The sequence below is a fragment of the Agelaius phoeniceus genome, chromosome 6, assembly GCF_051311805.1.
Source record: "Agelaius phoeniceus isolate bAgePho1 chromosome 6, bAgePho1.hap1, whole genome shotgun sequence".
NCBI classification, from domain to species: Eukaryota; Metazoa; Chordata; class Aves; order Passeriformes; family Icteridae; genus Agelaius; species Agelaius phoeniceus.
The window spans coordinates 3,153,291-3,168,839 of record NC_135270.1 but is presented as its reverse complement, the minus strand read 5'-3'; the positions used below and the strand labels follow the sequence as shown (position 1 = coordinate 3,168,839).

Genomic DNA, 15,549 nt, shown 5'->3' with positions numbered 1-15,549 from the left:
AATAAAGTCATGGGTGTATATCTGAGTACACAAACTTTGAAAACCCCTAAATGCTGTTACTATGCAGTTAATCCACACAGTAAAAGCAGTAGTGTCACAGACATCTTTTATGAAAAATCCTTTCCTTAGGACTTTTCCTCCTGAGAAGCTGAGAGGCCTCAGGAACAAAATGTAAGCAATGGTTATCTGCTGCTGTGGAATGCAACAGGTGCATCTGGGATTGGTTCATGTGGTTATTTCTAATTAATGGCCAATCACAGTCAGCTGGCTCAGACAGAGAGCCCGAGCCACAAACCTTTGTTATCATTCTTTCCTATTCTATTCTTAGCCAGCCTTCTGATGAAATCCTTTCTTCTATTCTTTTAGTATAGTTTTAATGTAATATATATCATAAAATAATAAATCAGCCTTCTGAAACATGGAGTCAGACCCTCATCTCTTCCCTCAGCCAGGGACCCCTGTGAACACTGTCACAGCAGTAGCAAATTGTACTTCTAAACCTGGTTTCTAAAAATAAAATCATCACTTTAGTCTTCACACAAGTCTTCACTTTCAACCCTTGATCTTCCAACTCCCCCTCCTCCCTCTGCAGCCAGCCATAGCTGGGCTGTGTCATCCCACAAACCTGGGGGAAGACACACTTGTACAATTTCTCCTTCAGGTAATTTCAAGCAGGGACAGAAAAAGTAAAGAGTCATTACTGCTGGGAACTTCAGGCACTATTAAACACAGATCAGAGAAACATCCTTGAGATAAAACTCTTCAAACCTCACCAGCAGCCTACATTTTTAGTTAGAAGCTATATTTCCCAAACCAGCTCTCCCAATCCTCTGTAGAGCTTTATTTGAAATTGAGGCTTTGCTATTCTCTGGATCACAGAAGCTGGATCTGGCTCATTACAGCACAGCCCACAGGACAGAATTTAGAAGGTCAAACTAAGGTGTACACACAAAAATCCTATTAAGAGACCCCAGCATGGTGCTCACTGAAGAGTCATTCAGAAGCTTCCAGGTTTGTCAGTCTTGCTTAGCTGCTCTCTGATGGGCAGAAGCAGCAAGATAATTTTACAGCCTAGCAAAACATTTAAAAGCACTGCAGAAGACAAGATAAAAAATACCCAAAAACTAACATACCATTAACATCTAAATAAGAAGTAGAGCTGTGAGCATCCATATAATTTTCAGGTGGGTTATTTATCTTCAAGTACACAGATTTTGGGCACAGATTTGCAAGTGGAAGGCAGGCCAACCTTCAGGTTTTATCTGAATATTAAAAGAAGTTTTGTGAATCATGATCCATCTTAGCTCCTCTGACTTTGGGCTAAGTATAATGCAAATTGCTTTCAGCATGAATAGAGATTGAGAACTACTGGTAAAGAACATGCCTTGAAAAAAAGGTTAACTATGGGATTAAACATTAAAAACTTCTGTGCACGCAATTTCAGAATGCATAGGAATTTCAGGACTTCATAATTGAGCATGGCAAAAACATATTTTCCAAAAACAACCCCCCTGAATGCCCAAAACCCACTCCCATACACAAACTTACATGACACTGCTAATACCTAACACACAGGCTTCCTGGTTCTGCAAATGAAGATGCTTTCCCATTAAATTTATAGCTGCCACCTGCAATTTGGGTCAGGCAAATTTTATCCCCTTGGAAAACAGACATGCCTTTACCCCCATGTATTCATTTGCCCTTTGCTGAGTGCAAGTTTCACAAAATGAATTTATAAAGTGAATTAAGGGTCCTAAATTTTCTGATGTCAAAGAAAAGGCTTTGTTTATGCATGAAACTACACATTAAGGAAGGTGTCATAATTCCATCTTGTATTTCTTCATGCATCTGACAACTAAACTAACCTGAAATTACCAATCATATTTATTTTTGCTTTATATCCTCCTAGGTATGCATCACAGACCCAATCAGATTTTTTAATGTGCTTTGGCAGTTCTCCATTAGCAACAACAAGTGATTCATACATTTCAAGGCCTGTGACAACCCTTTGTGTGTATCTGTCTTACTGCACCTGCATCCCCTTTCTGCTGTGCCTGCAAACCAAGCATGGCTGCTGGAGCAAAGATTAGATTTGTACAGGGCTTGTTGCACCTCCCAAGAATCAGCTGCACATCCAACATTTCAAATTAAAGGATCAGGGAGAAGAGGAGCACCATAGGATGGGACAGAGCTGGTCATCAGAAACAGGAGAATGCTGTCAGGGCACAATAGAAAGTTCAAACAGAATGAAAACCAACAAAAACCCCCAGGGCAGGAAAAACCCCAAAGTCAGAGACCAGAGATGCTCTGGAAAGGAGGCAGCAGCAAACAGCTCCATGGATCATGTCAGGCAAGGATCATGAGGGGAAGAATGAGCACTGGAGAGCAGCAGTGGGGTTTGCTTCTGCATCAGAAACTGCATCTGCCCACAGCAGCTCCAGGGAAGGAGAGGGAAGAACAGAAGAAAACAGAGCTCCAAGGCAGGTAAATAAATGCCTCATTTGAATTCCAAACTTACAGAGGTCTAACTCATAATTTTGATGCTGCTTAGCTGAGGAAAAAAAAAGGATTTTGTCATATAAGATGTTGTTGTTAAAGAAATAAATTCTGTGAGGTAAATTTAGACAAGCTGGTGTAACAGGCAAATGCTGTCAGATGATAAGTGAAATTCAGGCTCTCTACAACTTGCTTTTTTCTTTCTGTTCTCAATACAGGAGAACACACTGAAGTAATACATTTAGGTCTGAAATTGTGACTACCCCAATTGTTAAAAAATACTTAAAAATTTGATACACCAATGGCTGATGAACAAGTTGTTCCTACCACTTGGACAAAGAAAAGTTTCCATGAACTGTGCAGAATACCAGTCATTTCTGCACTATTTTGTTTATTTATTTACTTATTCGTTTTTAATTCAGCTACAAATTATTTGTGTTTGGCCACATTGACCATGTGCCACAGAATAAAGAATCACGTTTGTATGAAGGATTATTATCTCTCACTGGACAAATCCAGGGGCATTTCTACTCCAAATAGTTACTTTCCACTTTTCTGCCTCAGATTCAATCATTAGAATCTCTTTAAGTGAGTAATTATTGATCCAATTTCCTGCAATATTTAATTGTTAGAGTTACCATTAGGAAATAACTCACTGTAAATAACTCACTGTGCTGTCAGATGAACCCCATATTATTCAACTGCTAGACTGAAAAAAGTCCCCTATAATTGATGGGTTATTTCCACAGTATGCTGTGAGACAACCACCATGAGATCAATGTCCACTTGTGTATTTGAAGTTCTTTGAAAATCCAGTGCCTTTATTAAATCCCCCTCCTCAGGCTTTACATTAATGGAAATCTTTTCAGAGTATTTTCCTTCTGGCTAGATGATACCAAATCCTCAGTTTTTAGCAGAGTTGTTTTTGGGGGGGGGGTTTATTTATTTATTTATTTTAAGAGAGCATTTACACATTCTCAAGCCTCTTTTATCTTTTAGCCCTGCAACCCAAGGCTACACAAACTCTACCAGGCTTTGCACTGCTTTCTCCCTTTGCTTTCTTTTTCTTCTCTTCTTGCCTTCTACAGCAACATTTACACAAACATAGAATCTGCAGAAGTATAAAAAATTCAGATTGGAAGGGCTTTGAACAAGACCAAAATGGATATATGTCACCAAGCTATGGATATATGTCACCAAGTGTTAGCAGCTCACTGAGCCTCAGCCATGCTTATCAGTGCAGAGCATTCCCACTTCTCAGATACTACTGGGAAATAAAACTTGCATCCTTGACTTTTTCTCTGTGTGCAATTGTCTCATTTTTTAATGAAGTTTTTATAGTAAAGCCTATTCTGAAAACAGATAGGATTTAAGAACTGTGTGCAGTCTCACTTGCATAAACTGAGGGATCTAAAATCAGTACCTGAGCATTCCTGTTACGTGAGTTGAGTTCCTGAACATCCACAGGTTAACCAGGACATTTAAGGAGCCTAAAGGGAATTAAAATGAATCCCTACATGCACACCCCCCTCCCCTGAACAGTCAACCCTTGACACAGTGTTTCTGTAAGAAGCCAAACCAAAGCCACCCTTCCAGCAACTGCTTTTTGTTTGTTGTGTTTTTCCCAAAGCTGCTAAGATACTCACTTCCATCCACCTATGCCCCAACAGGTTAGAAGAGAAAAAACTGTAGGCACAAATAAATGAGCCATCACAGGACAGACAGAATTTCCAATTACACAGAACACAAAGAAAGCAGCAACTGCATTATATATCACATTGGGTTCATTTATTTAGACAAATATAACTGAAATGTGTACAACTTTTAAACTGCAGAAGTGTAGTAAAAATACCATCTTTGTTGCCCCAATCTTGCAGTTGGAATTGAAAAATTATTCCCTTTGGGATTTTCCAGCTACTGTTGAGGTGCACTCACACATGACTAAGCTGCTTCTTTTACAAAAAAAAATACTATACAAGGATTTTGCCAGTGGAAGAATAAAACATTTTTGAGAGATCATATTTATTGTTCCTTACAGCAAGACTTCAGGCTCATTTTTTCTCACCTGGCAGTCTCAGGTAACCCAAACCCATCTTTCTTGCTTTCCTCACACCATGTGAAGTGGCAGATCTGAACCTCAGCTCCAGGTAACTTTTCCATATTCTTGTGTGTGTGTACACACACACACAAACACAAGAGTTTACTATTTTTGGATATTCCAGAAGAGTTATCTGCAGTCAGGTGCAGCATTTGAAAGGAGCCCCTCCCAGACATGGACAGAGTCTCACTGGAGGCTGTAGGTCTGCTGGGTGTCCCTCACTGAGAGGGTGATGAAGAGGGAGCGCGGATCCTTTCTGTTCCTGCGCACCGTGATCTTTCCTCTCAGGGCCTCTCCTGAAAAAAAACAAGCAGGAATTGCTCTGGTTACAGTATTGAATCACTCACAGTAACAGCAAAGATGCATTCCATCCATGTTGCATAAGAAAATGTTCCCAATTAACCAGAATTTTAAAAGTCTAAAGAAGTTTAAATTTTCCACGGTCTTGACAACAAATTTAACTGCAGTTAAATCTGGAGAGGTGCCAAGTTGGGGCTGATGCTTCACTTCTCAGAGGTCCACCCAAATTACTGATATGCCAAATATTTCACTTGTGGCTGGGGAAAACCCCTGTGCCCCTGGGATATATTCACCATCTTGGATTAAAGCCATGTAGCCACAAAAGCATATTCCTTCCCTGCTGTATGGGCCATGTGCTCTGTATTTGCACTGCATTTCACTTGAATTCTGATCATGTATTTTTTAAATTTGACAGGAAACTACCACAGAAATCTCTGTGGCATTTCAAGTATATATATTATTAATTGCAGGTTTTGTTTTACAAGGTGTCAGCACCACAACAGTTGAGAGGTATGTCCTTCAGTTACACCCAGAACAAATGCTTTTACCCAAAAGGAAAAAAACCTAATCTCAATTTCTTTTCAGTCCTTACCAAGGCCTTTCATTTAAGGAATATTTGTAAATTAGGAATATGCAACCCACAAAATATAAACACACACGCTTGTAAATGTGTACATTTAGGAAGTCCACTGCTGGGCCACCCCATCCCACCATTTTAAACCTGCAAGAGCTACATCCTCACAGAGGATTCAGCTGAGGACATGAAAGCAGCCTGTGACCCCAATCTACAGCAGGAAGTCCCCTGCTCCTCTTCCATCAGACCTCCCTTGCCCCACTCATCTTCATTGCTCACACCGCTGCTACTTTTCTACCTCACTGGATCCAAGGCATCTTCCAGCTGCTCATTACTCATTGGGATTTTAAAAGCCACTGCTGATATCCTGATAAAAAGCTTCCTTATTACAAAAAACAAAAGAAATAGTCATTTCAAAACTAAGCTGGTTTCAAATTCAGGAAGGATTTTGGGGGTCTCCATTTGGCACAGTTTGCATCCGCAAACAGAAAACTGACAGAAAGTCCAAATTGTAAATTATAAATGCAGGACATTTTGTTAAAGGTTGCAATACAAATATCAAAGAAGGCTTATCTACAAGAATAATTGTAGTACCAAGGATCAGAAGAAAAAAATAAATGTGATCATTTTGGGCTTTTTTTCATCATGTAACAGTTAGCTGGAGATACCACTACAGGACTGACATAACACAATGCAACTTGCAGAGAATTGTGAAAACAGTTTCACAGATTATTTAAACAGAGACAGGTTTGCCAGAGAGAAGGACAAAACAAAGAAAAAAAAGCATTATAGTCCCACTCCAGCCAGGAAATTTAACCTGATTTGAACACATTGATTTTCAAAACTGCTACAAAATGACCTATTTATTTTAACATCCTGTGATAACAATTCAGTAAGACTAAAGAGCCTCTGTAACTAAAATTCCATGATTTCAATTAATCCACACTTCAATCTTCCCATTTAAAACATGAATACAAAACAATAAAAACGAAGCAGAAACTTAAATATAATTTAATAAATAGCTGACTTCAGAGAACAGAACCTTCAGATTCTGTTTGTAAAGACAGTTAATGAAACAAAGCAATCCATTCATTTTCCCCAGCTATTCCTCACGCTGTAGCCACATTAAATGTGCTTTTTGGAGCAGCCTTTTCCAAGGGCTGAAGCAAACAACAGCAGTAACTGAAAGGCAGTTCTGAACAATTAATCAATGTCATGTAGATAGAAAATGACTGATGTTTTCCCCCATTCTCTGTCCTAGGAGCTGCCTGGAGGAAGCTGTCTCTGGGACTCAGCTGCATCACCTTGCTCTTATCACGTTCAGCTGAATGCAAGTAAACCACACAGTGCCACTGCAGTTTGATTAGGACAAAGCTGAATCCATTACCATCCCCTCCCTGCATTTTTATTAGCCCCCAGAGAGGCTTGAAATTTTCCCCCAAATGGAAAAAGCAGAAAAATTCAGGAGAAGTGCTGTGTAAGCTTGGCTAGTACAGGAAAAAAGACATCCCTATGTCCATCCTGACTCCCTGTCACATCATGCATGTCTGATTGCAGCCTCTGCAGTGCCTGTGCTCTGCACACTTCAACCAGTTTATTTTGATTGTGACTTTTAAAACTATAAGCAATTGCATCTGTCACTTATGTCTGTGCAAGACAATCACACATGGGACCAGCCTGCAGTCTGTGAGCCAAGGTATCTCTCAGTGCAGATATCCTCCAGCATCAAGAGTGTTCAGGTCCAAATCATGGTTTCCAAATCATGGTTTTTCAGTCTATAAAGGATTTGATTAAATCCAAACATTCTACACAGTCCCTTGCATGCATATCCATAGCATCCACTTAAAGCCTGGAATGACCCATGGCAATGAGTTTGTAATGTGAGGAACAACCCTGCCTTCCAATACAACTTGGTGTCTCCTCCCTCTGTGATCCCAAAAAAGACTCAAAAGAGTTACCAAAGGCAGCCAGCAATCAAGGTCTTTTAGGTTTCCTTCTTTTCTTTCCCTGGAAGAGTTTTATGAAGCTAACAGTTGGACAAGTAAGAACACAGTACTCAAACCATTATTTATTCTAAACACCATTAAAATTTAAGAATCTTATGAAAGAGCTCACTGGAATTGTTTCAGAGAGCTGCTAGGAAACTGCAGTGGGCTTTGGGCTGAACACACCTAAACTACTGCACTGCTGGTGAGAAGAACCTTTACAAATCCCCTACAATGTAAAGAACCACTGGGGGGTTCTGCCTTCCCAGTCACAAAGCAGCAGGATTTGATATGTTCTGCACAGCAAGGCTGTCCTTGCTGGAAGCTGACAATTTAAACATGATCTACTTTAAATAACTGATGCAATACTGACTTCTAGCATGCAACAGAAAAAACAGCAAGTCTCAAAAGCATTGCTCTGGGTAGAAAATGGTTTCCACATACCACCTATCTCCTGACAATGGCAAACAAGGAAAGACTGGAACAGTTTGCAGTGGGACCAAGAGCATTTCCCTTAAACTCAGGAACCTACCCTTAATCTTCCCATTCATCCTCTCAAACTGCAGGCACCTGCAGCTGTGCCCAGACTGCCACCTTCCCCTCTGGCCACTTCTCCTGCTGAATCTCCAACCCAGTGTGATCCAAGCAGCAGTTTCTGTTCTGAGCAGCAGCCACTGCCTTTTGGCATCACCCAGCTGACCTGTGGTACCCTCCTCCTCGGCTGGCTACTCTCATCAACTGTTTGCCAGCTCCTGCTGCATCACTGTTCACCCTCTGCTGAAGCTGTCCTGAGGGTCTGTCTTCTCCATGCATGTTCTGAGTATAGTCTCTGAGGATTTTCTGGACCAAATTGATACTTTTCAACTGCTCAAGAAAGATGGCTGTGAGTTCTTTAAAACTGTTTTCATTTTACAGAGTAACCCCACTGTGGCAGATACAACCCATGCATATATTCATGATCCCTTTAAATACAGGGCAGTTCAGGAGGGCTATGAGGAATCCTGTGCAACCACTTGACAAATTTGATACCTCAGAATATTGGTAATGTCAAAATTAAGAGACCATCAATAGCAGTGTTCTGGTTTTACATTTTTCTGCATCAGAAATGCTTTGATACAGAACTTTTCTCACCAAAATTCCAGTATGCAGCTATACAAGTATAAGAGGCAGCTATACAAGGATAAGAGCTATGCCCACTTATATAATACTTAGGCACATATTTATGTATGATTTTAAACCAGGAACAAGGCTGCTGCAAAGAAGTCAGCACTGCCAGCTGAGTGAGGCAAGGCAGGCTTGTGTGGCTGCTCCAGGTAAGGTGTGTGCACTGCAGAGATCCCCACACAGCTCAGGCAGCACAGAGAGCTGCCACAGGGAATGATGAAAGCCAGGCCCTCCACCATGCAGAGCTGCAGTGCCCAAACTCACTCACCTAGAACTAGCTTCATTCACCACTTCTTGTACTGGAGATTCTAAACTGTATGGTCTTGTCCCAAGCTTTCTCTCAGCAGCGTGACAAAATTCTGAGAAGACCAGATTGTTGTTGCTGTTTGAACCATATTCCCCCACAGCTGAAGAACTTGCAAAGGGAGGCACCCAAAATAGCACATCTGTGTCATCAGTCCATCCAATTTTTCCTGTCTAAATATGGGATTTCTATTATCTTTCAGTGAGAAAGAACAGCCATGAGAAGAGATCCTCTCGATTTAGTGCCCTGAAACACACACCTAAAAACGTTCCTGAAAAGTCAGCATGATCATTTTAAAATGGAGATTTTGATAAATACAACAAAAGACTTGCCAGACTTAGTGTGACCTCAAAATTCAGGTTTTAACATTTACTAGATTTTAAAAGCCAGCATCATTTTTGGAGGTGCCACTTGCAAATAAATGAGACAGATTTCTACAGACACCATGTTGCAGCTGTAGACAGGCAAAACAGACACTAAAATCTTAATTAGGAGCCAAATTATCCAACTGGGATGCACAATATTGAAGTATTTCAGTATAGGATCAAAACATTCAGACAGATTAATCGTGCTAGTGTTGTTTTCCTACTTTTAATAGTGCTGTCTAAGTAGACAAATCAACATTCTTTCAGTTTGTAAATTTACAAACAGCTTTCCAATTACAGAGATGAGGGAGCTAAAGATAATCAAGGATTTTACAGGAGCTTAGTCATGTGAGTTCTGCTCCAGCTTTGATGTGCTAGCCCCTTTAACACCATAGAAAAACAAATCAAGGTTTTATTTTCACTGCAAGGCAATATCAAAAGCACACAATGTTGACAATAGGCTGTTTAATTGCTAATAGAATTTGCCTGCATACAGAGCTGGGTTTTAACTTAAGGCATTGTTATTGAAAAGATTCTGTGAGCCCTTTAAAATCATTTTTGTAAGCATTTGATTTATTTAGTAAATTCTTGAGACAACCAAATGAGAATGATGCAATTTTTTGTTTGCTTAGCAGGAATATTTCAACAAACAAAAGGAAGAGACTCAGTTTTGGACCATTGAGGAGAAAAAGATACTGCTTTGGATCTCAATTTCCATCTTCAAAATAAGGACATGTTCAAGCAATTGAAAGGGCTCTAAGAGAAGGTTTGTACTCTGTAGGGAGTCTACAATACATCACTCTTTTGTCTGAGAAAACCCAGGATATATTGCTTCTTTCTCCAGTTTCATTTTAATTGCTTGCCAAACAGTTAAAGCATATCCAACGTGCTGATGCTATTTCATTTCACTTGACTGAAAATCAGCTTCAAGTCTCTTGTCAGAGTCCATGAGGAAGAAAACTGGTTTTTCAGAACACATGAGTAGTGAGAGGCTATCCCCCAGTCACACATTATATCCAAAGAAGTGAACAGCAATTAGCCATTAAATATATCAGTTTGCATTTATCCATGATACACAAAGCTACCTACCACAGGTATCAAACTGAAACTCAGGGGCAAATAATCAGTGTTAATTAGGTGTGGATTTTATTGCCTCACTGTCCAGACCTTTGGACCCAGAATGAACCTCTCCCACTCCATCCCAGAGATGTACAAACATCATACATGGAGTGCAGGCTGCAGCAGGACCAGCAAAGGAGGCAGGATGAGCTCCAAGACCCATCCTTTGGCTTGCAACTGCTCAATTCTGCTATCAGTAGAATAGATCAAAACATTCAGTCCTTTTTATGGCTGAGAAAATAGATCTATTTTTACAACAAATACCCTGGCATCAAACAGCTGAGAAAATTAGCTAGTTCATACTGCAGAACAAAACAATTTTGCCATGGCATAAAAGACCATTTCCAGTTAAATACCCAGCAGGTTTGGATATCTGAAAGCTCAACCTCTTTTACAGAGCAAAACCAAATACAATCAGTGCTTTATAACCACTCCAGGCATGGCCCCAAAAGCTATAAAGCATCTGATAAGGGATGCTTTTAGTCAGCCTTACTATTTTACTCAGAACTAAAAATCTGAGGGAACCATTTTTCTTCACTGGGGAAAAACAGCCACTGCCCTGTCTGAAAGATGCTTTCAAAACAAGAAAACATTTAAAATGTGTTTTCCACTAGCAAATTCTTCTTTCACAACCTATAAAAAAGCTACAAGCAAATGCCATCATGGTAACACTGGTCAAAATGCATTATTTCTGTTTATTTTCCAACATTTACTAGAAAAAAAAAGAAGAGTTTATCTTGACCAATGGCATTCTGGCTTGGATCTGCAGCAGTGTGGCCAGCAGGACCAGGCAGTGACTGTCCCCCTGTTCTGGGCACTGCTGAGGCCCCACCTTGAATCCTGGGGTCAGTTTTTGGCTCCTCTCCACAAGAAAGACTTTGAGGTGCTGGAGTGTGTCCTGAGAGGAAATTGAGCTGGGGCAGGCTTTGGAGCACAAGCTTGATGAGAGGTGGCTGAGGGAGCTTGGGAGGGCCCAACCTAAAGAAAAGAAGGCTCAGGGCTCTCTACAGCCTTCTGGCTCTCTGCAAGTCCCTGCAAGGAGCTTGTACCTGGTCTTCTCCCAGGTAATGAGCAACAGGACAAGAGGAAATGGCCTCAGGCTGCACCAGGAGAGGTTTAGATTGGACATTAGGAAAAATTTCTTCATGGAAAGGGTTGTAAAGTACTGGAACAGGCTGCCCAGGGAACTGCAGACATGTCCCCCAGTGACATGGTTTAGTGGTGTGTTGGGAAGGAGGAAAGTTTGACAAGAAAGTCTCACAGATGTGGATGCTTGGCAGAAAGATTTTTGAATGTAGAGTCTGAAGAAGGAATAGAGATGGAAACAAGTCTCGATATAGAAGAAAACAATTGCTGAGCCAGTCTCACTGGATAACCAAGGAGGCAAAGGGTGTGTGAGTTAGAAGGGGTTTTTATGGCTTAGAGCAAAGCATAAACCCACCCCAAACAAGAAGATGTTTTTACCAAGCACAAAGACAGCACAGGCAAACAAGTCAGCAAAGCTGCAAGTAGAAAAAAGGTCTCAGAATTTTCCACTGCAAGAAAACTGAAAACCAACTTCTAGCTTAAACTGTAATGTACTGACTTTTAGTGATTGGAGAACAGTGACATGAATATGGTAATTACAGTAGTTATGATAGGCTAGAGATAATAGTTAAGGTAGAGATTGGTTCTACTGTATGAAGATGGTCAGCAAAGAAAAGTATAGAATGCATTGTAACCTAAAGAAAAGTATAGAATGCACTGTAACCAAAAGAAAAGTGTAGAATGCAATGTAACCTAAAGAAAAGTTTATAATGCACTGTAACCAAAACCAAAGGGTCTCCAGGCCTGCCTGCAGCTGGAGCTGCCAGCTGTAGGCACAGCTCTGTCCCCCATGACCCTGGGCTGCTGGAACCTCTTGGATACAATAAACTGCATTTTGGATACAATAAACTGCATTTTGGAGAGCCCCTGGAGTCCTGCATCCCTCATTCAGGCTCTTACAGTGGTGTCCTTGGAAGTGCTGGGTTAATGACTTGACTCAATGATCCTAAAGGTCTCTTCCAACCTTAATGCTTCTATGAATATATTTAGTCAAAAGTGCATCTTCTTTGATGTTTCTCCAATTGCCATAATGTATTTCTGAATCTAACAATTTCTACAGAGGGCTGATGAATACCAGTAAACACAGGGATGGATGGAAAGGCTTCAAATGATGCAAATATGTCTAATCTAGTACAGTTACTTTTGGCTCCAGTTCATTTGCACTGAGGAAAGCCCTTCTGAAGACAAGGCTTCCCTAAAAGCTCAGGGCACCCAGAGTGGAGCTCAGTCCAACATGCCAGGCTCAATGAGGAGTGGTAACAAGCAGTGCTAATTCATGAACAAGTGGGACAAGAGAAACAGCTGGAAGTGCACGTTGAAATAGACTGGAAAATGAGCTTGAACAGTTTGTTTAGTTGAGAAAATGGAAAGACTGAAGAAACAAAAAAATTTGGCTAATGACAAATTATCAAGATGAATATTCAAGTCTCTATTTAGACAAAGAGAAAAATATAAAAAAGGAAGATAGGGAAATCTGTACTTATAACAACATGTCTTGAGGAGAAATATTTTTGGAACAATGAAGGAGAAGGATCAAAGACAAGATATCAAGAGAGGGAATGGTTTTTCCAGAAAAATCATGTAAATTAACATGCATGCTATATAAGTATCAGGAAGCACCTTCTGCATGACGGGCTTATGTCATCAATGACCAACAAATATCCCACAGAAATTAACTGGGATTACAAAAGAAAAGGAAACTACATCAGGAGTTTCTCTCAATCTTCCTGAACACTAGAAACAAAAGGCAGACAATCCTAGATATAAGTGGTAATTTCATGTAAGATATAAAACCAGACAGAATGGGCAAAAGGATGGGCAAAGGGGAATTCAAATAATTCGAAAGAGAAGGTGACAGGCAGAAAGAGAGAGAAAGAGCTGTAACAAGATTTATGGGAATCAGGTTAAGAAATACGAGCTAATAAAAAGGAAGGAAGGAAGGAGTTACAGCACAAGTGATCTTGAAGGTCAAGTTGGTTGTGTTCACACAGGCAGAGCACATTGTTTCTGCAGCTGCCTTCACAAAGTCACCACACCCAGACCAGAACTCTAGGCTGGGGTACACCTCCCAGTAATTTCACACAGTTGAGAAATGTCAAATGATCTCTGTAATGTGAAATAATGTGCATATTTTAATAAATGTCATTGCACTTTTAAAAAAAATCACTCTATGACATTGAGATTTAATGAGCAGCAGCAAGGAGATCTTAGTCAGCCTTGTCTAGAAAGAGAATCTGAAGAGAACACAAGGCAAGTACAAAGAATGCACCAAAGCATGGGTGCACCCCAAGAAGTGACAGGACTTAAGAAAGTGCAAATAAAAATTGTTTAAGAATAAAAAGTCAAAGCATGAAAGACAGAAGTGATTTGTCAGATATCACAAAGCTCAGGGCCTCTAGGAAAGAAGCTCCTGGTAAAAAGTTGTCATGTCTGGTAGCTGATGAGAGAAAAAAAATCCTTCAACAGCAGCTGAAAGATCTATTTACTAGCTCTTTTTGAACTTGAAATTTATGTAATTTTTGAAGTATTTTATATGTAGCTTTAATGGTAACAGCACTGTAACACAACTACTGTTGTACCCCAACTGAATTTAAATGTACCTGCTTCTACAGGAATTGGCTTCTCCAGGAGAAAAATTGTCTGTTTCCAGTGTGTTTTGGTACACTGGGGACCAGTTGAAAATAAGACCTGCAATGGGAGAGTTCAAGAGTTCGATTAAAAACAATCTTTTTCATATCACACCACATCAATCAATTACCAAACACAGATGCACATGCAGTCTTTGCTACAGCAAAACAGACTCACTGCCAAACACCTTGACACAAAATAAAATCCTCATCTCTCAAACACATTTAAAAAATGCATAACTCCAAATGCTCACCTTGTTATGGCAGTTCTTCTCAAAAAATACATCAAAGTAACCAGCAATTGCCTATAAAAAAAAGAGGTGAAAATGTAAATACGATAAAGGAATAACAATGACACTCAAGAAAAATTCTGATTCATATATGCATTTATTGGAATTTCTACTTATTTTCAAGTGTTTACCAAGAGCAACAAGCTTATATTTATGCTTTCAAGTATGCTAGAAATCCTAGGTTAAAAAAAAAAAATGCTGCCATTATACCTTTGCTCTACTTGAGAATATTCAGCCCACTGTAACTGCATTTTATTACACATCAGATCTTAGTATGAATTTCCAAAACAACCCACACACACCTTAACTACAACCAGAAAAAAGCCTTTCAGATGTGCAAACCCACAAGCACAAAACTCAGTCCTTCTCCTGCCCATGACCCTCAGTAAACTCACACCAAGTGTCCCTCCCACAAGGGATTCTGCAGGATTTGTTCACTCCCTGTGTGGCTAAACAGGAATTTCCACAGAAGCTTCCTGTGAACAGAGGCAGAGCACCACCAGGCAGGGAAACCTTTTCTTCCTCTACTACACACACAGATAAAGAAAAACATTCACAAATGCTTCCTGCTGGCCCTTCCAGCAGCTAATCAATTCTAATAGTAACTCTCCATATGATTTCTTCTCTGCTCCTCCTGCCATCCCACTCCTAACAGCCACAGCCTCTCTCTTCAGTGCCTAATTCATTAGTGGGACTTTTCTTCCAGTTTGAATAGGAAAAGAAACCATAGACTACTTTGGGTTGGAAGGGGCCTAAAAGATCATCTTGTTCCAAGCCCTGTGCTATGGGCAGGGACAACTTCCACCAAGCCAGGTTGCTCCAGCCTCATCCAACCTCACCCTGAACACTTCCAGAGCTTCTCTGGGCAATCTGTGCCAGTCCCACACCACCCTCACAGGGAAGAATTTCTTCCTAATACTAAGAGATATAAAATGTTTACACACAAACCACTATATTGACACCATCCCTCAACTCAGTCTTTCAACACTGGACTGCTTTCTTGACAAGAAAATGCCTTGTTAGAGTCCCAGAAACCCAAATAAACAATGGGAAGATGCTAATAAAACATCCACTTCAGTTTCACCTGTGAAATCCTGTCCATGCTTACCTTTGTTTGCTTTCTCCTGTCCTGTGAAAAGGC

General features: G+C 40.3%; 1 protein-coding gene across 2 annotated transcripts in view; it reads right to left on the bottom strand.

The window, feature by feature from the left end:
- Positions 1 to 4,262: 4,262 nt before the first annotated feature.
- PRMT3 (protein arginine methyltransferase 3) overlaps positions 4,263 to 15,549 on the bottom strand; it is a 56,638-nt gene continuing 45,351 nt past the window's right edge. The window contains exons 13-15 of one of the 2 annotated variants that reach the window (XM_054634758.2): positions 14,373 to 14,423; positions 14,092 to 14,179; positions 4,263 to 4,890 (exon numbers count right to left, since the gene is read on the bottom strand). In XM_054634758.2, the coding sequence (XP_054490733.2) occupies positions 4,781 to 4,890; positions 14,092 to 14,179; positions 14,373 to 14,423 (249 nt within the window). In that variant the 3' untranslated portion in view covers positions 4,263 to 4,780. Of the gene's footprint in view, positions 4,891 to 14,090; positions 14,180 to 14,372; positions 14,424 to 15,549 lie in introns of those variants that run through there. The other variant, XR_013182642.1, reaches the window with a different exon arrangement.